We start from the raw sequence: 23,738 nt of genomic DNA on the forward strand, positions 1-23,738 counted from the left end.
ATAAAAATGTTTAATTAGCTAATTTTTTAGGTGGCCTTAATTGAACAGAAAATTGACTAATTTTAACTATGATATCTGTAATAGAAATAAAACTTTAAAGATTGCAAGAAACAATTTAAATTTTACGAAGAAAAAAGTTATTCTAGTTTTGGCAAGAAACCTCATCCCATTCGCCAGATGGGCTTATTATCCAGTACCCTGCACTCGCGCGATGCATTTATCATATCACGATCCTATACAACATATCTATTACGATCTCATGCCAGAGCATGAGCGCAACGAAACAGGGTAGGGGTCTCATAGCGAGCGTGTGGGGGTACGGCCGGCCGGCGCGCGAGACAATATATACCTGGGCCTGGTGTTGCCGAACACCTGCTCCACACCGGGTCCTTGCGGACCTTTGTCCAAGAGCCGATATAAAACTCGTACACCGTTTCGGCCACGTCAGTGGACTTTCGACAGGCGACCAGGCGCGCTCGATGAGTCTCTTTGAAAATAGATTGGATTCTTTGGAAATCACGATATAAATCTGTTCTTATTTTAATTAGCAGTGATAAGGTGCGGTGAAAATTTTTCGCTAAAGAAATTCAACATCTCAGATGAGAATTTGAAAATGTGCGAAGATGGTTTAAAAATCATCAAGCTTGGAGATAAAAAAGATCAAATATATATCAAATATCAGATTCCGAAGATTTGTGAATTATAAAATATTCTCTCGAAGATTTATAAATCAAAAATATCGAAGTCTGCTTCTTTGAGGGGAAATATATGAATTGCGAAATATAAAAATTCAAAGATTTTGGAATCGAAGAATTCTTAAGAGAATTGAAGAATTAAGGAATTCAGGAGATGGCGAACGTATTGTGGCTGTTATCAGTGATTATCGCTGCGAACACGCTGATTGCTGGCACGCGCGCGGACGAGGATCTCAACAGTACAATCAAGCTGCTGCAAGAACAAGTTAGCGCATTGCTAGAGCATCGACAGGAAGATTATAACGCTTTGGAGGAAAGTCTGAAGCGATCGATAGAGAAAAACACGGAACTCATCGTCCTTAGAAATGAAGTAAAGCAACTCAGGTGAGATTCAATTTGTCAGCTTTTTTTGCATGTAATCGTAATATGATACATGATATATGAGTATATTGGAAGTCGCCAAGTATATAATTACGGTATCTGTTGACAGTGAGAAGCCTTAGAATTTAATTAAAATTTTTTTACTTTATAAAGATGATTTTTTAACGAATTTTTTGTATAAAATTATTAAAATTATTCATTTTTTAATACTCTAAATCGTTTTTTATATTTACGAATATATATTATTAATAATTTTTATAAAATAATTTAATTATAATAAATGATAAAATAGTAAAATTTATCTGCATTTAAATGAAAATAATTATTATGAGATAATTGATAATAAAATGCTAAATAATATTTAAAACAATTTTTATAATAAAAAAACATGAAAAAGATATTCTAGTTTTTTTTCTATTATTTTCTATTATTCTTGAAAATCGTAACAGTCAGCCTTTATTGGTATGTAAAGAAAAGATATAATGATAAGATATCCTAGAAAGATGCATATTGTAATCGACATATTCCTTCGCACGTGCAGGAAGGAAGTAAACGCTCTTCGTGGCGGAAGCGGCAACGAGGCGAAGAACGAACGATTGAGGGTGAGATGGCTCGGCAGTGCCGTGACAGAGCTGCAGAGTGAGGTCACCGAGGTGCTCAGAGCGCGGAACGCCAGCGAAGAGTTGGCCGAGCGTTCGAGGATGAGGAGCGAATTAGCCCTGTTAAGGGGTGACGTCGCCGAAGTCGGCAGGAATGTACGTGATCTCGGTAGCAGGATCACCAAGATCGAGGCTGATCTTGGTGTCATCAGGCTTGACATTGCTACGAGCAAGAAACACGCCAATTTCTTGTCTAGCTCCTGTGCGGATGTCAGTACTCAGGTAAGTGGTTTCCTTTCGCAAATGTTAAAATAAAATTAATATAAAAAAGAAAAACAAAGTTGGCAGGTGCAGGTAATACTAACTTACTACGCAGCTAAATCGAATCAAGTTATGTGGAACGAAAAGAAATTTACTTGAATATTTTCTTTATTTTGGAGCAATAAATTGATTTTTCAGTTCACACTTGTTTCCTCGCGAAACTAAAACTTTGATCTAAATTTGGAACTTAAATTTGGAATTTTACTTTAATTAGTACATGTTTAATTCAATCACTAAATAAATATTTCAGATAATTATATTCGTTATAAATTAGAGCTTTTATAAATCTCTAAATTTTATTAATATCTAATTTATGAATTAGAGATTTTATTTTCTCTTTAATATACACAAAAATTATGAAAATATCTTATATAAGAGGATATATGTACCTATACAATACATATATGTCTTTCGCCATCGGTAATTCTGTCGGGACTCCTAGATGCGCGCGTGCCACTCAATAGCTATAGCTAATTTTTTTTCGCATACAAGGTCTTGAGATTAATTTCGTGGTGAGGGCATACACATCGAAGGGCTGAAGGGTCCGGCATGTGCTTGCTCGCGCGCCGACAACGCGTCTGTGTAGATAACGGCTGCCGCTACCACTTAGTATTTACGGCAGGAAGAAGAAAGGGGGATGGATGCGTGGTCGGTGCACCTGCGCTTTGCACGGGGCGGCCAGCTGCTAGGTTCCTGTTTCTCGTTTTGCCGCTTGGCAGCTGCTTCTCCTCCTCCTCTACCTTTCCTCTTACCTCGCCCGCGCAACGGGCCTTTGGGCCACACTACCTATGCCCCTTAGGCCTGCGGCTCCCCCAATTCCTCTCTTAAATACTTCCCGCCCCTTACGCTTCGACTTTCTACCATCAGAAGAAGTTAACGTGTATATATATGTATAATATAAAATGTAAGAATAAAATTCACACACACAAGGAATGAGATGTAGTGGGTTATCGGGTAGAGTAGTCGTGTGTTATGAGTCGATAAATTTAAAACTTAATTCATTTCGATTTTCCACAATGAATTACTTTGCAGTGATAAAAATTTATTTATATGTTATATTGTTAGGTTTTTTAAAATACTTTGCTTCTAAATAGAACATTAGTGAGATATACATGTCAATTCAGTTATTAAAAAATATAACACGTAAAAATAATATAATAAAATAATAAAATATAATAATAAATATATAATAATACAAATATAATATAAAATATATGTTAAGTAATATATATAAAAGATAAAAAAATATAACTTGTGAAATTAATTTTCTAATCTTTTTAAGTTTTTTTTATACATGCACGAGAGAATTCAGAAATAATGGTTTTATGTGTGTTTATAAATTGGATCCCACATACGAGTCTTGATCGACGAACCTTAATGCCTGTAGTATTTGACACACGCTGGCGACCGCAGCCACACGAGTCGACAGCTGTGGGCCTACTCTCACGCATTCCATAAATGCATGTGTATTATATATGTATAGGTACACACACTATATCATTAAGGACTGCCTGTAAAAAGTCGGTGGATTAAAAAGAATCAGTAGGAATTTATTGTGGAATGAAAAAGTTTACGAAATTGGAGATTGATAATAATTTTACTAATTGTTTGGATTTAATTATTTATATAAAAAAATTCTGCCGCTATTTTTTAATTATTACATTCATGTTTTCTGATATTGAAATTTTTTAAAACAAAAAAGGCTTTAAAAAATTTCTAAATCAGATAAGAATATTAAGAGTAATTATTAATACTTGTTTTTTATACAAAATATGAACTTATCTTTTTTAGTTGAACACGCTGCAAATAGAGCTGAAGTCCCTGAAAGAGTCTACGCTTCCCGGTCACGATCCACAAAAGTTGGAACATCACGACAAAGCCGATCTCTCCCGCAACGAAGTGAACAGTCTGCATGAAATTACATCGACTCGAAAACGTAATTATTTCCGCACCCTGGCTCATCGCGCTCGCTTCGAAGAACGTTTACGGAACGTCGAAAGGAAGATTTCCGTGGTGGCACGGAAGCGAACGATGATCGAGAAGCGAGTTGTGTACGAGGATCGCGAACATCTTGAAGAACGAGTGAAGAATCTCGAGTTGGCACAGGCGGAACTTTCGAAGAAGATATTCAATGCCAGCCAGGATCTGGTGTCGATGAATGAGCTGGATGAATCGGTCGTGCGATTGTATAACTCGGTACGATTGCTCGAGGAAGCTGTGTACACCAATCGCTCCGAGGTGAAACGAGAGCTGGCGAAATTGGGAATAAACGCGGCACGAAAAGCGGCCGAGCTGTCGCTGACCAGGGAACAGCTTGGTAATCTTCGACGCGCGGTTCAGGCGCTGAGCGTGAGTGCGTCGCAATTGCAAGAGAAAAGTGACGTCCAACGAAAGAGTCTGGACACTCTGAATGAGACCCTCAGCCGATTGGATCTTTCTCGCAATTTGGCCAAGGCGGCGAACGTTACGCATGAATTGGAACAGGTGGAGGATCAATATCGTCTCATGGTAGATTCTCTCCCGGGCAACTGTGAAGAGCGCGATGGTTTAACTCTCTTAGCGCCTGGTCCCGGGACACCTTTACTAGCCTCCTGCCGTGCCGGTTGGATCGTTGTGGCTCGCAGGATCGACGGTGCGGTAGACTTTGATCGCACCTGGAACGAGTACTCGATCGGTTTTGGTTCACCAGTCAGCGAATTCTGGTTAGGCAATGAAGCGTTGCATCGGCTTACCCGTGACAATTGTAGCACGTTACGAGTCGATTTGATCGACACCTATGGCGTGCACTGGTATGCCAAATACGAGCATTTCACAGTCGACTCCGAAGAGACCGGTTATCGGCTCCATGTATCAGGTTATTCAGGCAATGCGACTGATGCACTATCTTATCAGGATGGCATGGCATTCAGCGCCAAGGACCGCGATATGGATATCAGTACCACCGACTGCGCGGCCAACTATCGAGGTGGATGGTGGTTCAGTCATTGCCAACACGCCAATCTCAATGGTAGATATTCTTTGGGTCTAACGTGGTTCCAATCGACCACTAATGAGTGGATGGCGGTCGCATCTTCTGAAATGTCGGTGCAACGAAAACAGAATTGTTGATCCTGAAACATTAAAAGAGTGAAATTATTCTTATCGAATCAATAGAATTAAAGATGATATGGAAAAACTTTAAGAAAATTAAAGATTATTTTGTGCGATTTGAGTTATGCATCTTTTGCAGTCAGTCGACAAGAGAACATTAATTGTAATACCAAAGAATTAAGTATAACTGAAAGACTTGAATAAGACTGTAAATATAATGTACAGTTATATGCACAACAGAGTAAATCCTGTAAACGTGTGAAAAACACATGTTACTTATTATATAAATATTAATAAGAAGCCAATAAAGCCATTAATTTTTGCCTCTAAGTAAAATATGTATATAATCAAGTCAATAAAAGTCAATAATTTCTGCCTCTAATTAAAATATGTATATATATATATATATATATATATATATATATATATATATATATATGGAATACAGCTTAAAAGACAAAATTACATAATGAAAAAGCAATGTCCACATAGAATTAATCAACTGTCACATTATATATCAATTTTTAAAACAGAACTTTTACAACTATTATACACAAGACATATATGCTCATGATATTTGATAGTATATGTGTATGCATTAATTTCAATGCTATTATGTTTCATATTTTACCTGTTTAGCTTTGTCGGTATTAAAGAGGAACGTCAGCTGTTAGAGATGGAACCTTTTAAGTCTAACAAGCTGTTGTATCCCTTTTTCCATATGCAAAATTCGGACTTTATATTTGCGCACAGATGTATTACGCACTGAATATATGTATATTTGAAGAAATAACTCATTACGCAAGAGAAAATATTTTTTCGAGTTACACATAAAAAACATTTGTACATAAAACGAAAAAATATATAATTTTGAATCAGCTATCATTCTGGATTATATCAATCATTATTCTAGATTATATCAACCATATTAATATATAGAGAATATTAAATTATTAATCAGGTATATTTTAATGTATCACTTATGTCAAATCATTATTGCAACTACGACTTTGAGAATCGAGTGCATGTCGTGATTTGCATTTCTTTTCGTGCGCAAACAGGCTGCCAGAGTTGCGATAAGCGGAACCGCACAGTTTGCAAATGTACGGCTTTTCTCCGGTATGCGTAAAGGTATGGTCTTTCAGATATTTGTATCGGACGAAGGACTTGCCGCAAATATCGCAATGATAATTCGCTTCACCCGTGTGAGTCCTTAAATGATACTTCAGCCCGTTCGATGATGCGAAGGCAGTGCTACAGATGTGGCAGACAAAGTGCTTATCGCCTGTATGAATCTTCTCGTGCCTCTTCTTGTAACTCGGAATAGCGAAGCTCTTGCCACAGAATTGACAAGTGTGCGGTTTAATACCGTAATGCGATTTAAGATGCAATCGTAATCCGGACATCGAGGCGAAGGTTTTACTGCAAACATCGCAGAGATACTGCTTTTTATTGTCACTTGACAGTTCATCGCAGCAAACATTTGTATCAAGTGTAACACGTTCGTTTAAGGACGTTTCTCGGATCTTAAAACCAAGATCGCTTCCATCATTATCATCAGGTTCTGAGTTTGCTGTCTCTACGTTAAGTATATTTTGAGATAATGTAGTAGTGTATGTTTCTGAACTTATAGCAATTTCTGAATACGTCCTTAAAGATTTCTTTGTACATCTTAAGAATCTGCTGGCGTATTTACATTTTCTTTCTTTCGGCTTTTGTCCTTTTTCTTTCAGTGATATGATTTCCTTGACCTAAATATATAAGCATTCTAAATTTAATTGAAAAATCAGAGATTTTATCTCTCAGCGAATAGTACTTCCTTCACTTACCTGGTCATTCTTTTCGTAATATTCATGCAGCTTATTGTTGGAGTTTTTACAAAGATTTACAAACTCATGAGCGTCTCGTAATCTGATATTGCATTTACAGCATATGAACTTGGGTAAGTCATCATCTTGCAATATCTAATAGAGAAAAATAGCTATTGTAATGGTATTGTAATGATAATCTTTTCTAGAACTTTATTTTGGCATGAATACAATGGACAATTACTCACGATGATAGAACACAAATCCTTGATCTGTAACCTCAGTCGTTGGCATTCGTTATCCTCGTTGACATCGTCACAAAATAAAGGTATCACCTCGCATTGTTCCGATTGAAGACACAATCTGCATACTTTTTGCATACTGTCTTACTCATAAAATCTCAGAATACAAGTGGAATTTTTCTATTCTTTCGAATATTGATACGATCAGAGAGCAGTCCTGCATCAATTGCCAGTCTTTTATGTTTAGATTAAGATTAAATTTTTAAATTATATTCGTCGAAGAGAACTCTAACGAAAAATTGTCATTCGACAAATGTAAAGTGTTTATATAAAATAACGAAAACATTTAAAATTTATTGCTTCGTTGAAGATGTAATGCTACACGACATATTATCAGTTTGAAGGTTAGAAAATAATGTATACTGATTGTATTACATAGCATATTATAAAAAATATTATAAAATTAATAATAAGATTATTTACATGCTAAAAATTTAACATAGAATTAAAAAAAATATACAGGTTATATTATTACAAAATTGTTTATAATAGGATTTCTTAAATGTGTACATACATTGCCATGTTTATAAATTTATATATATCACAATTATGTATCACAATTTTCACTTATAAAATTAATTTATAAAATGTGATTTTTCACACAATTTATAGAAAAATATATCAGTAATATATATATAAATGGTTATTTTTATAGTTATATTATAAGTTTAGAATATTCCTAGTAAATGATTAGTACATTATATATCGTATATATTAGTATATATTAGTATTATATTAGCATATATTAGGGTATAAATATATTAATATATAAATATTCTTTCATATAGATGTGTCTAAAAGAAGTGTATATTGTTTCCACAAAAGTAACACTCATATATATATATTATTTTTTTTTTTTTTCAAAAACACCGATATCTAAAAAAAAATATATTAAAAATCTAGATTAAATCTCTCTTTTGCTCTCTCATAGTATACCTGATCCATGGGTGTTTCTTTTTTCCAAAATTTGATGATTTCAAAAACATGCCAGTCACATGATACTATTGTATGCATGATCTATTTCACGCACAGTATCTTTTAAAATTTCAGTTAAAGCTTTTTCATCATTTATTATTGATTTATCAGCTATTAAAGATAGATTTAAATTGCCTCCATAACTAATCAGAGAAAAACCGAGAGCAGTTGCACCCCTGAAAATAAATTGATAGATCATATTTTATAATTGTAGATCATATTTTATAATTATTATAATTTTTCATTTTTATTTATTATAATAAAAAAAACAGAATAATGAGATGCAATACTTGTTTGGTAGCCAGAAAGTAAGATTGCTTGCTAAGTAATTATTGAGAGTATGAATCTTTTCTGGTCCATATATATTACTGAACACCATAGTGCTTTGACTTAATAGAAGAAGTTTCAAAATTTTTGCCGGCAATATGGCGAGTACATATTTCATGACCCAAAAATTAATTAATATGTTCGGGCATTTTCTGAATTCATTATTTGCTTTTGTAATATCCTGAAGACGTTTAAAAAATTGAGAATCTTTATTTGGCTCGTTGATCTTCTGTCTATTCATCTTGGAAATGCAAATTCGTAGACGAGCAACTGAAAAATTATTATCGAACGTTATATCTTCATCAGGCATCGTCATTCTTATCGGCAAAACGGTTGTTAATGAATCGGGTGCTGGTCTATTAATCTGCAAGGCAGAAACATTACATGTACGATAAAGAAAAAAATATAGTCTATTAATCTAATTGTGCAAAGACGTCAATTTTTCAAGTATAATTTTAGGCGTATTTAAATATTTTTTGGACTTGTGTTATTTACTTTAAAAACATATATTTACCCGTAAGTGATATCTTTGTACACTAGCAGAAAAAGCTGTTAATATTACATCTTCAAATGTGACACTTGTTTTTTTTTTTATTTCACGAACCTTCATTAAAAGCTTCTGTGATTTGTCATTAGCATCGTCTAACCAGTAGGATATGATCTTTTCACCTGTTAGTGATGGACCATGTAGAGAGCTATAATATATATTTATTTAATATATATTATTAGAATAAAACTTATTTTGTGAAACTTATTTTATTCTAGATATATAAAATTTATTTTATTAGATAAATTAAAAATTTTATATTGATAAAATTTGATTGAGAAACTTTATCATATAAAATTATCTTAATTTTTTAAGAAATCGGAAATGTTTATTTTAGCTTATCTTTATTCATAGAATAATCAGATATATATATATATATATATATATATATATATATATATATATATATACACACGTACTTTTCGTCTATACTACAAGCCTGTTCAATCATGCATTTTGGAGTCAAAAGGATGATCAGTGTAAAATGCATGATTTCTTTAATTTTTTCGTACACTTGTTTCAGGCAGATATCTTTGAAATTCAACCTATGATTGATCAATATTTTCGTTTGCCGTTTTATAGAATCGATCGTTATGGTCTTAGAGTATTTCAATAACGCAAGAAAGTGGCTTCGTAAATTTTTCATAACTTGTGCCAGTGTTGTAAAAAATATAGATGCGGCGAAAATATTCTTTTTATAGGATCGTACAATTTTCTCATTCAAATTTTTTGTCTCATTCGGGAGATTTTTTTCTGAATTACGCAACGGTGAAACAAACTCTTTGACATTTATTTCATTCGCATTAATCATATTTTCGATTTCTACTTTCGTCTTGTGATCAAAGATCCTTTCGAACCATAATTTTAGGAGAGTTATTCCATCGCCCAGAGAATGATGGATGCGAATTATTAAAGGAATCTTGCAAGTATCGGTGTCAAAGCATTCTTCGGAAGCCGAATGATCGTCGATGCGAGATCTACCTCTTGAACAACGTTTACCGACCAGAATCTCCCAAGCGGCTGTGTGATCATCGGGCAATGTTTTATTGCATATGCTTCCTAAATTCTTCCTAAAGAATTCACTAGATACATCCTCACAAGATCCATCGCAATCAGCGTTCTCGCATTCCAACCATCTGATCCTATTATTCAGATCGATCTCCTCTTCATTTCGCTCCCAAAAGTAGTAACCAAACTTTTGTCTTCGACGATAAAATAACTTTTCAAATATCGTACCAGTAGTCTTTGAAACTATGCGATCATGTATTAGGTTCTTCAAACCTTCCAGAAAAATCACGTTTGAGTTTTGCTTAGGTTTTTCTATTATTATTAAAATATTAAGAACGGACAAACAAACAGCATCTTCACTAGCCCATACACAATCTGTGCCTTTCAAAAAACCAACAAACTTATCCTTCAATTGTATTCTTAAAATGATTTCGATCAGACAACGATAAATATATAAGAAGTTCAGAATGATAAGGGTCAATGGACTAAATAGATAAGCAAGAATAATTGCTACAATTGCAAACAATTGCTGTAATTTATGACGTCTGAATCCATTGAAAAAGACTGAATTTTCGAATTGCATTCTGTTTACGATTTTAAATCTTTTATTAATTTTAAACTTAAATTGATTAATTTCTATTTAAATTGATCAATTAACTTTTAATCGATTTCATCCATTAAAATGAAATAAAATATTTCTAATTTGATTTGTGATCAAATTGCACCGTTATCTGAAAAAAATATTTTGAAAGATATATTAAAAAAAATAATAAGTATATATACATGTGTGTGTGTGTGTGTGTGTGTGTACACAACTGTTTAAAAAAAGTCGAGATCTTTTAACATTTCGAAAAAAAACGCATTTTCGAAAAAAAATATTTTACACGGAAATTGTAGTTTCAAATAGAGCATTATATTCATAATAGTATTATTTTGAATAACACTGTGAAAATCATATAAAGCTCATCTTGAAATTTTTTAAAAGAATCTTCCATTTTTTAATACATATTCTTATAGCTTTTCTTGTGAATAAAATACCTTTCTTTTATCTTTCTTTTACTTTTCGAATTATGAGACTTGAAATAATTTTTTAATTTTATATAAAACTATATAAAATATTTTGTAAAATATTTTTCTGTAAAATATTTTTATGTAAAATATTCAATTTTTTATTACTTTCAATACTTAATAACAGATATTATTTATGCACAAAATAAGAGAGGAATCAATTGATATAAAAAAAACACATATAGTTGTTTGTAAGAAGTCTTTTGAAAAGCTCTTTAATAAGAAAATGTAATAAAAATGGGAAGGGTTCTATTTGAAAATTTCAATCTGTATGATCTTTACAAAATCTTGACAACGTTATTCAAGGTACTAATATTACTATATAATAAGCTATTTGAAACCCTTCAATTTTTATAATGGAACATTTTTTCGAAAATACGTATTTTTCGAAATATATATATATATATATATATATATATATATATATATATATATATCTGCAAAGTGTTCAAAAAAGATATCTTAATATTTCGAAAAAATGTTCCATTATAAAAATTGAAGGGTTTCAAATAGCTTATTATATAGTAATATTGGTACCTTGAATAACGTTGTCAAGATTATGTAAAGATCATACAGATTCAAATTTTATAATATGTATGTATGTATGTATTTGCAAAGTAAACATCAGCTAATAATTATATAATTGTTAGTTATAATTTCCAATGTTACACGTAATATATGTAATAACTGTTACATATAATATGTGTAAATACTGTTACATGAAATTATAACGAACATTTAAATAATTGGGTACATATGTATAATTTTCAAACTACATTCTTTAAATTTAATTGAGTTATCCATAATTTACAGGAAAAACTTATTACTTACTGTTAACAGTATGTACGACCGAGCAAAAGTATTATTCATATAGAGAAGCCACAAATTTTTCACCTGCTTTCGCAATGAGATTGTAACTAAATCCCTTAATTGTCTTACATGTTTTTACTGATATAAATGTGATGAAATCTTATTTAAGTCACTGAGACGAAATATACTATCTATTGAAGAGTATGTTCGAGGAGCACACCTTTAAGCGATTTTCCGAATATAACTGAGGACGCTCTTAGCTTAAAATAATGTTGCAGTAAGTGAAAAACAATGCTAAGTCCGAGACCTAAGAAAAGACTGCGTAGCGACATGTATACATAACAAAAATGCCTGAATCAATCGTATCGTGTAACCTTTGATAGCAGAGAGGACACCTATACTGTTTCATTCAACTAATAGTCTAATTCTTATCAACCAATATTATAGTTCTTATCAAGCCAGTAGTTAAAATAATAGGCGATATTATTTTATTTTATATATGCATATACATTGATAACGTGTGTTCGTTTAATATTTAAAGACTTATTTTACAAATAAAGTTTTATTTTTTTAATAATTTTTAATAATTTTTCCATATGTGTGATAATCTTGAATTTTAACTCGCTCACACTAACTAATTCACATTTTAACTTAGGGTTCATTTGTTAAGATCCAGCATTTGCTGCAGATTTTTTCATTATTTTCATCAGAATTAACGATTTTTCCTGCCAGGTTGAGCAATTTCTGCTGCAAAGTATTGATCTACAATAAACATATTTGTTTAAAGCATTCGTCGAATATATTTTAATAAAATATCATATTTGCACGAATTACGAAATCATTAAACGCAATGTAATATACAATAAAAATTTATTTAATTCAATATAAATTATATAAACGCAAACATAATACGTGATAAAAACTTATTTAATTCACTATAAATTATATTATGTATAATATATAAAGTACCTTAAAAAACGCCCATTAAATACATAGTTATTCCTGATCAAAAATTAAGTTGAAAAGTCCTATGTTTTCTATAATGCTTAATAAAGTAATTATGGAGTAAAGTTAGATCAATCAGTACTGATTTTTAACCGAGCACACATCATTATGGTATACATCCAGCTAAAAAAATGATGCTGATTGATGCCACTTTACTTCATAATTATTGCTTTATTAAGCATTATAGAAAAAATAGTATAAGACTTCAATTCGATTTTTGATCAGAAATAACACTATATATTTAATGAGCGCCTTTTAAAATACACCCTGTATATTACGAGAAGAAATGAGATTTTACTCTTTGACATCTTATATGCATTATTATACTTGCAAATATGTTTGTAATGACGTACAAAGAAATCATAAACAAATTTAACATGTAAACCTATTTCTTTTTCATTTTGTAATTCATAGCGTTTATAATAACATACAAGAAAAACACAAACAAATTTAACACACAAACCTGTTTCTGCTTTTTTTTCATTTTGTAATTCATAGTGTTAATTTGCTCCTTCAAACATTCGTTTTGCGATAACAAAGCGTCATATCTAAAATACATGCAATAACAAAGTGTCGTATAAAATGTATAAATATGTAGCATAATATGTGTGTGAATATTTAGCAATGAGATACAAAGGCAAATAATATATTAAGATACGAAAGAGATTACTTTTGGTGCCATGTTCTCTGTACTTGTCTCTTTAAAGCTTCCGGCAATATATCAACAGAATCAAGTTGAATATCCGTAACACTTTGTCGAAATAAATCTAAAAAGTAAATTTTTTTTTCGTATAAAACAGTAAAAAAAATCAGGCAGAAGTTTACTTACTTAACATTTGCTCATTTTGTATTTTAGCTTTTCTTAAATTATCCGTTAAAATTCTATCGCGAGATTTTAAAGTAGAATACCGTAGGAAACGGACAGCTTCTAAATTCCGCGAATATTTTAAACTCATTTCTAATTTTCGAGCGATATCACGTATTTTATTAATTGTTGCGATATATTTTTCATCGAGGTTTTTTACACGTGTGGTATTTAACATTTGTCAATTGTAATCTCGAATGTATCCTCTTGAAAATCTCGAAATGTAGAGTTAAACATTAACATGCTTCTGTTTCTTGATTCGGTCGGTTGTCAACCGTTATTTTATTTACAAAAATGCTGGTATTGTCTGATATCTAACAGGAAAGTTTGTTTTATAAAACAATTTTAATAAAAAATAATTTTAGGAGATTGCACAATTTTAAGAAAAAGATAGTCATATCGTAGTCATATCCATCTTAAGGAGATGTAACTGCACAGATTGAAAGTGGCAATGAAAAATGTTCCGTGTAGGGCCAGATTTGCTGAATGTAAATTACAACATTTTGTCGCCATCTTGAAATTGTATGTAAATGACAGATGGTGACATAAAAAGATTAAAAATTATTACTGTTAAAAATTATTTATACTAATATTTGGATAATTACACTTAGAAAATATACTTATTCTAATTATTAACATCATAAAAGATATTGCATGACTAAATTTATATTAATATATTTAACATGTTAATGGATTATAAAAATTAAAAGTTTTGCTAAAGTTAATGCTAAAGGAAATATTATAATTTTTTTTCAAAATCGTATAAATCATATAAATTACAAAAATAAAATTTAGAATATATTTACATTAAAATGTATTATCAAGATTTGATACACAAATTCTATACACTTAATACAATTAATAAAAACGACGTGACACAATTCAAAATGTGACTACACATATACAAATAACACATAAACAATATTCAAGATAGAGATGAAATGTAAATTATTCCATTCAGTGAACCTGGTCCTACACGAGACATTTTTAATCATCAACTTTTGTCTCTCTACATTATGAAGTTAAGTCTCCTTACTCTTACTTCATGGTCATATCTTTGTTGTGATTTTCTCATAATTTTTTGGCTAATGAAGAAAATTCGCTTAAAATTAAAATTAAAATATTTCCCAAAAATATTGTTCAAAAAGTATTTCGAGATACTATTCAAGAAAAATTCTATATAATTATTGTATAATTAATAAAAATTATATAATTACGATGTTTTATCGACAATATTTTTTTTTTAATAAGAATCGATATTTTTTTTTAATAAGAGAACTTTAAAGAGAAAAATCTTATATGAAAACATAAAAAGCAGAAATTATGAAGTAAAAAAAGTGAGAGAGAGAAAAAGAGAGATGTATATATAAAGTTAAAATAATATGAGAGAAATAGTTAAAATAGTATTAGAGAGGAGAGTAATTCTACATAATATAAATACAAAAACTTTGAAAATATTTAAATTGCAATAGTTTAAGTTACAAATGATTTAAATTAACTAATAGTGGGCAGTAAAATTTGCATCTAGGCATATAGTGATCTGCTATCTTATTGATTTTTTCAATGTGATATTGGTTTTTATTATAGATAATTTTATTTTCCTTTTTTTTCATCTAAATACTATGTATGTATTAGTTATCAATTATATCTTTATAATAAATATTAATATTTGAAAAGATAAATAGTACATGGAATGTTATGTTCTAATCTAGTTGAAATGACAATAGAAAGAATAAGATACATGAGAGAATAGTTTTGGTGATATCGTTAATCTACTATATTTCATATGTGAAAAGTTTTAAATAATACGAAGCTTCCATCATCAAATGCGTTGTGTTCTATATAACTTTATAATTTAACTCTGCAGCCTTAATTTTCTGAATATTTCTATTCAGTATACACATCTTTAGATATTAAATATATCTTTCAACAATAAGTACTATATAAGTTGCATATAAATGGAGATATTCACACATTATATACGAAAATAAAAACGTACATTACAGATTTTTATAGTACAAATATAAAAAGCATTGAAAGTTCTTGAACATGTTAATGTAATATAACATTATTTCGTTATTGGACATGGTTCTGAAATATATTGTTTAAAACTTTGATGTACATTTTTTAAATAATCTCGCGATCGATCTCTGGTGTCTTCCAATATATTAAGTAATGCTTCTCTAGTCTTGTTTGTTAAGGCCTCATTAAATCGTTCCATAAGTGCCATGTCTATTTGTGGAACACCATCCAGATCTTCGGTAATTTCCCTCACCGTCATCACATCAACAATTAAAGATTCTAAATCAGAATCTTTTGATTGTCTGTAAATTATTCTTTCATATGAATATTGAGGAATATGAAATTTTAATGAAATATAAAACTTTAAAACATATTTGTTTTATATTTATATTTTATAATTAAATAATATATTTAAATAATACTATATGTACTATAAAAATTGTTATATTTTGCAAAAATTTCAAGTCTTAAACTTCATTAATATTTGAATATATTGATTTCGCATGCAAATATGTAATATTTTATGATATTAATCTTATTATATTGGTACAAGTTACATATGTGATACACTTACAATTTACTTAATTCCTTAGCAAGAGACTCTGAACAGATTTTATACAATTCCAAACATTCCAGACTACTTTGAAGATTGCGTTGCTGGAGGTATCTTTCAAAAATTTGTCTACCCTTTGGATGAGATAAAGTCTTATTTATATTATCTGTAATTTGATCTAATTCTTCAGCTGTCAAACCAGTTGTACACTTTCCAATACAGCCAATTGTTCGGACTGACAATGAAGCCTGCATGTTTCATCACAGTACGAAGAAAATTGTAGATCAATTTTTTCTTAAATTTTTTTTTTTTTTAAGATTAAAAAATCCTGCAAATAAGTAATTGTTTAGATTAAATTACATTTTGTTTAGATTTAATTACAATTTTTATAATTTTATCGAATCAAAAATAAGAATAAAGAATGATAAAAGATAATAAAAAAGAAAAAAATATATGTATACATCTTATAATTTAACAGCTTACATATATAATTATTGTTTTCATATTCAATGACATAATAATCTTCCCATACAATAAGCCATTTAATCAACATTGATATGATTCAAAAACATGTGTTTTCGGCCAATCAGCTGTTAATTTTCAATACCAAGCGTAAATCATCCATGAAGTAAGAGAGGAGATCGAACTTGGGGTACGTTCCAAAACGTACTCTCTGAGGAAAATTTTATTCGATAGCCGTTCCGAAACTCTTTTAAGCGTTTCCAATTGGTTCAAATCAGCCATCGAGTAAAATTTTCTTCCTTTTCTTTCTTTGAGCTTCACCCTCGCAGCAATACACTCTGTCCTGTATTTCTTAAGCTGGATCTACATTGGTCGTATAGTAAGGCCGGGTTTACAATAAGTAATTTAAGCTTAAGCCTTAAGAAATTGACCAATCACAGTCGAGTATTCTCTTAATACTTGACTAGAGAACCTCTAGGAGAGAGAATGGACAACTGAACAAGCTTTTTCATGATTGGCTGGCAGAAAATGTATCAATTTTAGCTATTGCGACGTCAATGCAAAATATGATACACACAAATAGGTTAATATATGTGTGTCATGTGTGTCCTATTTGTGTGTCATCATATTTTGCATTGGCGTCGCAATAGCTAAAATTGATACATTTTCTGCCAGCCAATCATGAAAAAGCTTGATCACATGTCACATGATCAGTTGTCCATTCTCTCTCCTAGAGGTTCTCTATACTTGACCTTACATCCATGCAAGTCGAACATACCAATACCATCAGTTTGAATCATATGATCTATGGTTGATGCTGCGTTTCATATGTCAATCTGTAAATTAGCCCAAATGGTCCAGTAATCTCCAAAGATTATCAACAGGCATGGTTTATCTTTATGTTAAGTGCGATGTAGCGAGATTTTAATATCTACAACTTCATGCATTTTTTTAAGACGACTCATCATGTCGGGGACCAAGGTAGAAATATTTTTCAAGATGCTATATTTAATAACAGTGGTCAAATAAATGATACAAGAATATATATGATCTCTATTATTTTCTACGCTTTTTTTGTATTTAATAAGTATTTTTTAAAAATGTGATAATGTTTTGTTGTTATTTCAGAGTGAAGACAGTAAAACTGATAATTTAAACAGACAAGGTTCCTTTAGGAAGCTTGTGCCAGGAAGTAGTAATGGAGAATCTTCATTGAGCATGTCTGTAAAAATGATAGATAGACCGATTGTCTCGCAAACTAATAAGCAACATGCTGTTTTCTTACAGGAATATAATATTATTTCAGAATAGTGCGTATATAGTAGTACTATAATATGTGTATTGTAAAAATAACAAACTTATATATTTTTTTTTTCCAGTAAGATGTTATGTTCTCAAGATTTAAAGGGGACTTATATAATACCATCTGCATTAAATTCTTTTTGTAAGTACTACTTAATTAGCAACAAGTTATATTTAGTACATTCATAATTTAGTATGTGTTTTCTATGATAATCCTGATTAACAATATTATTGCTTGGGAATAAGAACAGCTAGTCTATGATTCACAAAAAGACAAAGAAAAAGAGTAAATATTCTATATTCTTTTCTTTTTAGTCCATATTTGAAATTTTTTTTTATTGAAACGTTAGTGTGTTTTTGATGAGTATAAACCTATTTTATAGGTCTTGCTCATCCTGATTACAACTTGTATAATGGTTCTGATGTAAATATAATCATATCTTTTGCCTATTTCACTTTAATGTCGTTAAGATGACTATTATAAAATGTTCTAATATATATGTTATTTTTAAACACATTTTGCTACAGTATGGTTTGGTGTACAATTCGTTCGTCAAGGGATGTACAAAGGCGGGGTTTTCAGATTCACTATTACATTGCCTCCAAACTTTCCGCTTGGAGATTGTCCTGTAAGAATACCAAGTTGCAAATAATCTTATATATATATATATGTATGTCTTATAGTTTTCATACCAGATATATATTTTAGAAAATTGTGTTTGAAACTCAAGTTTTCCATCCATTGATAAATCCAGAAAATGGAGAATTGTGCACATCGTGGGGATTCCCTGAATGGAGAAGAAATAACAGAATTTGGCAATTGATACAATATATTACAAAAATATTTATTAAACTAGATACAAAAATGACTCCAATTAATCAGGAAGCATCTAGTTTGTAAGTATAATTGTTATTTGCTTTACATGTAAAAGATATATTTAAAACAAAATCGTGAAAAGAATATGTCATCCAGAAATTGGTAATATTGTAGACAAGAAAGTAATCTTGAGGCTTTCCGAGAACGTGTGAAAGCTTGTGTGAAGACAAGTGTAAATCAAGTATTTGATCCATCTACCATAGATGATCCACATTATATTACATTTACTCGATATGTGAATGAAGTGCATGATCCCATTAAACGGGAAATTTATGAACCAAAGGTAAATACATATTTGTAAATCACTCATCATGATAAAACATTAAATTTAAATTTTCTCTATTATATCTTATAGAGCGAAGATGAAAATAAGCCATTAGGTTTGTCATGGGTACAACCTGGTTCTCTTCAACCGTTTTCAAAACCAGAAGCTAGATAATAAAGGAGTTTAAAATTCAAATTTTGACAAATAGTGAAACAATGTACATCCTTAAAAGTTATATAAGGAAATTATTGCTCTCTTGGCAATCATTATATATAGATACAAATATATTAATATTTTTCTATTCAGAGATTATATATATATATGCCTTAAAATTTTATATGACTGTGTTAAGTCACTGCTGTATAGAACAAATTAAAATATATACTCTTGTAGTTTTTAATAAAAAAAGATTAATATATATTTGTGTTTAAATATGAATATACATTAAGAGTGTCTAAATTATTTAAGATTGAGAGCGCCTAATTAATTTAACATTGATTGTAATATACATATATTTTTTTAAAATCATTAATATAAGAAATTAGGAAAGAAAGAGAAAAAGTGAAATATCGTAGAGTAAAAAACTTTTTCAAATTGAGCGCCACTTTACGCTTCTTTTGTGACGTTCCAGGTTTAATCCCCTCCTCTTTTTACGTCGTCATAGGAATCCGGTTTTACGTAGCTAACAAATCGCTTGAAACAGCTCGAAATCGCCAAGAAGAGAGATAACGTATGTACATCTCGCGACAAAAATCTGTGGAATTTACGTTATTAATGCAGTAATTTCGCAATTCCAATTGTGAAAACGGACTCGTGCAAATCGGTACTTTTCTACCGGCACACGCCCGAAGCCGCTTCCGCTGCGCCACCCGGGAGTTTATTTTATGAGTTGCAGCGGTTTTAACCTTTAATGACAGCCCCACAGATTCAGGTAATTATTTCATTGCGTCTTCATTACGCGCGATGAGCAAAAAATATCATGTACGAGAGTCGATTCTCGCTCTAAGTTCACATTCGGAATAAAAAAAGTCGCGAAAGTATTTTAATGTCCTATAGCTAAAGAATCTTGAGCAGCATGTCGCCCTATCCTTATTGCAAAGAGATATATACCTATAAATTAAATTCAAATTAAAGACGGAATACGATGAGAAAATGATCATCGTGCCGGCCAATATTATGATGATGTTATCGCTTAAGTAACATTTTACTGATAATATTTCTCTTGTATTTATGACATCATGTGAATGTAATATTATGGCTGATAAAATTATTATGCAATATTACAAAGCAGACTGCTCAATTAAATAATATAACACATTGTATTCTAATGTTGATTTGAGTTTAATCAAGGTCGAGTGTAAGATTTGCTTTATTTATGTATAAGTGTTTAGAATAATTGTAACTCTTAGGCCCAGTTGCACCAATATTATTTTAGTTTTAAGGGAAACTTAAATATATGTCTGTCTTTATTTATTTAGAAAGAAATATAAAGATAGACATATATTTAAGTCTCGCTTAAAGCTAAAATAACATTGGTGCAACCAGGCCTTAATTATATATAAATATATATAATGTTTCAGATTGCATAAAGAGCATTAAAATGCAGACGATAAAGTGTGTTGTGGTAGGTGATGGAGCGGTTGGTAAAACATGTCTCTTGATTTCTTATACCACAAATAAGTTTCCTTCCGAATATGTGCCTACTGTTTTTGACAATTATGCGGTAACTGTGATGATAGGAGGTGATCCATATACATTAGGATTATTTGATACAGCAGGTAAGAAATTTGTTTTCTTTTGGATTATTTCTCTAAAGATAATTTGCTAAAGCTTGTTTTGTAATCTAATTCAAACTTTTTGTTTCTTAGGTCAGGAAGATTATGATAGATTGCGTCCCTTAAGTTATCCTCAGACCGATGTATTTCTAGTATGTTTTTCAGTTGTATCACCGTCATCGTTCGAAAATGTAAAAGAAAAGGTACATCTATTATCATCTATTATTATTCATTATTTCTACATCTTAATGATTTTAATTCAAATTCTAATGTGATAATATATTTTTTTGCAGTGGGTGCCTGAAATAACGCATCATTGTCAAAGAACCCCATTTCTACTTGTCGGAACACAAATTGATTTGAGAGATGATGTTGCAACAACAGAGAAGCTCGCAAAAAATAAGCAGAAGCCAATATCTGGGGAACAGGGCGAGAAACTTGCCAAGGAGCTCAAGGCTGTAAAATATGTAGAGTGCAGTGCTCTAACACAGGTAAAAGAAAATTAATATTTTATAGTTTTATTAAAAATATTTTATTGTTAAAATATTATTTAAGAAAAAGTAAGGACAACTGTTGTTCAAAATTTTTTCAACTCGATATTGGATTTCATTTTTTTAAAGGTGGTTTTTACAGGTTTTTATTTTTTCATTTTTTGTAATAAATAAATTGTTTTAGAGAAAATAACCGGTCAAATAAGTTTTTCTTTATAAGAGTAAAAATTAAAACTTTTGTAAAAGTGAAAAATGGTAACTTGGATTATACTTGTATATTTCTCATTTAGAAACTTGTATATTTGTAATCTACGTATTATAAACTTTATTTTAAGCCTTTATTTTAAAAATAAAGTTTAATCTTGAATTGGAAAAAGTTTGAACAATAAGCCTATAGGCATTCTTCACAAGACCTTTTTCTCACTTAAATTTTAGAAAGATATAATTTTTTTCATAAACATTTATATCTCTTTAACTAAAATGAAAAAATATTTATATTAGATTCTATAAATTATATTAATAATATTTAATAAATTACTCTTTATGTAACATATTTTTTTTGACATGCTAGAAAGGTTTGAAGAATGTATTCGACGAAGCTATTTTGGCTGCATTGGAACCGCCCGAACCAGTGAAGAAAAGAAAGTGTACGCTTCTGTAAATCGACGAAGAATTATTATTGAAGGAACGCATGCCGAACATCAAAATAACGCTACGTAGTACCAGACAACAGTCTTGTATGTAGTATATTGTATTAAATATAACTAAATTTGCCTCTACTTTATAATCCGAGGGAAGAAAAAGCAATCGCGCAAGAGTCAGCTACGATAGCGACTGCAACATTCCATGAGGCGTGCTACAACGACTCTGAATTTGTAAGGTTAGAGAAAATTTTTCTATCAAACAATGGCTATCTTTTTGAGATAACTTGTTGCACAAACCTTTCATTTTTCCAATACAATTTTCTAGGCGGCGCGAAATTTTGAAGCGCATCTGAGAATTTTCTGAGATAGAAGTTCTGAAACTGTTCTAAAATTATTGATTTTTAACATTTATATTGAATAGGATAGAGGTGGAGAAACAGAAAGATTGGTGCTATTGTTCAATAATATTTTTTTAAATCGAAATGTTTACCAAGATATATATAAATATCTCTGAGTCGTCGATATCCAATAGAGTACTCATTTGGATTAATAAGGTATTCAAGCATCTTTCACTAAAATGATGATTGTTTCTTTCGATAAGTACTAAAATAAAATTTTCGACGATGTCAGTATTAGGAATTCTATGGTGAATGTATGAAATGACAAATATATATTATAGCAATATCATTATGTAGGTATATTATCGAGTGCATATAACAAAAAGATTATTATTATTTCTAACAATTAATCTATATGAAATATCATTGTTGAATATTAAAGGTTTTTGCAAAACTATCTTTACGTGCGCGATAAATTAATTTGATTATTGACATAATTTTATGATAAAAAATTTGTCATATAATAAATATATAATTACTTTCCTACCATTTATTCTTCGTCTAAAGTATAGCAGCGTGTGGGCAAAAGCTTTTTAATATCGATAATGAAATTTCAGATCTTTAAAAAATATACATGATACCTTAATTAAGGAAAGCTTTTAAGAAAATCGACCAATTTTTTCATGCATTTTTGAGTGCCGTTTATTAGATAGCAAAATATTTTCAACGAATTTACTACTTAATAAAAAGAATTGAGTCTTTAAATCTTTTTCTTAAACATTTATGATTCTCACAATTATATACATGAAATTTTATTAACTATCATGATGCTGCATGCAATGAATTATATCGATTCACAATGTCAATGGCACGCGACTAATTTTTCATTGAGCTCAATTGTCGCATATCGCTAGTACTAATAATACATGAATGTCGCGTTGCAATATAGGGATATTGTGAGAGAAAGCATTTCATCAAAAAGATTGAATCAACTTTTACACTAAGAATCCAGTTAAAAAGCATTTATTAGCACTGTACGTGTCATGATATAGACACAATCATGTAATGAAATATTCACATAAATATATTTATACTATGTATATGATGTTCGCGCGTTTATGTTTTTATTTGTTAACTTGTTTATAATTCTTTCATATATTAATATCCTTGTTATCTTTAATTCCTTGAAATTTAATATCATAATCATA

General features: G+C 30.3%; 7 protein-coding genes and 1 long non-coding RNA gene across 12 annotated transcripts; 3 read left to right on the forward strand and 5 right to left on the reverse strand.

Moving 5' to 3' along the window:
* The first annotated feature begins 26 nt into the window (after positions 1–26).
* LOC105257672 (protein scabrous) lies at positions 27–5,456 on the forward strand. The gene is made up of 3 exons (XM_011268461.3): positions 27–1,079; positions 1,618–1,957; positions 3,788–5,456. Exons 1-3 carry the CDS (start codon positions 850–852, stop codon positions 5,102–5,104), a joined length of 1,887 nt encoding a protein of 628 aa, XP_011266763.1. The 5' UTR covers positions 27–849; the 3' UTR covers positions 5,105–5,456.
* Positions 1,783–3,613, reverse strand: LOC105257671. Its single transcript, XR_889683.3, has 3 exons — positions 3,370–3,613; positions 2,386–2,853; positions 1,783–1,969 (listed from the first exon to the last, which is right to left on the reverse strand). It is a non-coding gene; the product is annotated as an uncharacterized LOC105257671 (long non-coding RNA).
* Positions 4,924–7,287, reverse strand: LOC105257673 (zinc finger protein 490). 2 transcript variants are annotated; one of them, XR_003122979.1, is made up of 4 exons: positions 7,143–7,287; positions 6,916–7,050; positions 5,718–6,837; positions 4,924–5,106 (listed from the first exon to the last, which is right to left on the reverse strand). XR_003122979.1 is itself a non-coding variant. In XM_011268462.3 (3 exons), the coding sequence occupies exons 1-3, from the start codon at positions 7,272–7,274 to the stop codon at positions 6,067–6,069; spliced, it is 1,038 nt and encodes a 345-aa protein (XP_011266764.1). In that variant the 5' UTR covers positions 7,275–7,287; the 3' UTR covers positions 5,540–6,066. The 2 variants fall into 2 exon arrangements, 1 of the variants encoding a protein (XP_011266764.1); XM_011268462.3 differs by lacking the exon at positions 4,924–5,106 and having other exon boundaries at positions 5,540–6,837.
* Positions 7,288–7,949: 662 nt separating this feature from the next.
* LOC112638389 lies at positions 7,950–12,329 on the reverse strand. 3 transcript variants are annotated; one of them, XR_003122978.1, is made up of 6 exons: positions 11,953–12,307; positions 9,465–10,784; positions 9,013–9,193; positions 8,462–8,862; positions 8,133–8,347; positions 7,950–8,072 (listed from the first exon to the last, which is right to left on the reverse strand). XR_003122978.1 is itself a non-coding variant. In XM_025409993.1 (5 exons), the coding sequence occupies exons 2-5, from the start codon at positions 10,634–10,636 to the stop codon at positions 8,188–8,190; spliced, it is 1,824 nt and encodes a 607-aa protein (XP_025265778.1). In that variant the 5' UTR covers positions 10,637–10,784; positions 11,953–12,329; the 3' UTR covers positions 8,084–8,187. The 3 variants fall into 3 exon arrangements, 2 of the variants coding, with proteins under 2 accessions (XP_025265778.1, XP_025265777.1); XM_025409993.1 differs by lacking the exon at positions 7,950–8,072 and having other exon boundaries at positions 8,084–8,347; positions 9,103–9,193; positions 11,953–12,329; XM_025409992.1 differs by lacking the exon at positions 7,950–8,072 and having other exon boundaries at positions 8,087–8,347.
* Positions 12,330–12,556: 227 nt separating this feature from the next.
* Positions 12,557–13,986, reverse strand: LOC105257685. The gene is made up of 4 exons (XM_025410112.1): positions 13,766–13,986; positions 13,607–13,703; positions 13,400–13,484; positions 12,557–12,693 (listed from the first exon to the last, which is right to left on the reverse strand). Exons 1-4 carry the CDS (start codon positions 13,977–13,979, stop codon positions 12,583–12,585), a joined length of 507 nt encoding a protein of 168 aa, XP_025265897.1. The 5' UTR covers positions 13,980–13,986; the 3' UTR covers positions 12,557–12,582.
* A 1,511-nt stretch (positions 13,987–15,497) lies between these two features.
* Positions 15,498–17,182, reverse strand: LOC105257674. The gene is made up of 3 exons (XM_011268464.3): positions 16,860–17,182; positions 16,398–16,704; positions 15,498–16,125 (listed from the first exon to the last, which is right to left on the reverse strand). Exons 2-3 carry the CDS (start codon positions 16,628–16,630, stop codon positions 15,870–15,872), a joined length of 489 nt encoding a protein of 162 aa, XP_011266766.1. The 5' UTR covers positions 16,631–16,704; positions 16,860–17,182; the 3' UTR covers positions 15,498–15,869.
* Positions 17,183–17,637: 455 nt separating this feature from the next.
* Positions 17,638–19,590, forward strand: LOC105257675 (protein crossbronx homolog). The gene is made up of 7 exons (XM_011268465.3): positions 17,638–17,819; positions 17,967–18,148; positions 18,218–18,282; positions 18,669–18,769; positions 18,850–19,037; positions 19,132–19,300; positions 19,373–19,590. Exons 1-7 carry the CDS (start codon positions 17,805–17,807, stop codon positions 19,454–19,456), a joined length of 804 nt encoding a protein of 267 aa, XP_011266767.1. The 5' UTR covers positions 17,638–17,804; the 3' UTR covers positions 19,457–19,590.
* Positions 19,591–19,941: 351 nt separating this feature from the next.
* On the forward strand, positions 19,942–23,501 carry LOC105257676 (cdc42 homolog). 2 transcript variants are annotated; one of them, XR_003122989.1, is made up of 6 exons: positions 19,942–20,213; positions 20,863–21,060; positions 21,151–21,260; positions 21,351–21,548; positions 22,120–22,428; positions 22,518–23,501. XR_003122989.1 is itself a non-coding variant. In XM_011268466.2 (5 exons), exons 2-5 carry the CDS (start codon positions 20,883–20,885, stop codon positions 22,207–22,209), a joined length of 576 nt encoding a protein of 191 aa, XP_011266768.1. In that variant the 5' UTR covers positions 19,942–20,213; positions 20,863–20,882; the 3' UTR covers positions 22,210–23,501. The 2 variants fall into 2 exon arrangements, 1 of the variants encoding a protein (XP_011266768.1); XM_011268466.2 differs by having other exon boundaries at positions 22,120–23,501.
* The last annotated feature ends 237 nt before the right edge of the window (positions 23,502–23,738 follow it).

Source organism: Camponotus floridanus, unplaced genomic scaffold (assembly GCF_003227725.1).
Source record: "Camponotus floridanus strain SB8 unplaced genomic scaffold, Cflo_v7.5 scaffold3, whole genome shotgun sequence".
In the NCBI taxonomy this organism is placed as follows: domain Eukaryota; kingdom Metazoa; phylum Arthropoda; class Insecta; order Hymenoptera; family Formicidae; genus Camponotus; species Camponotus floridanus.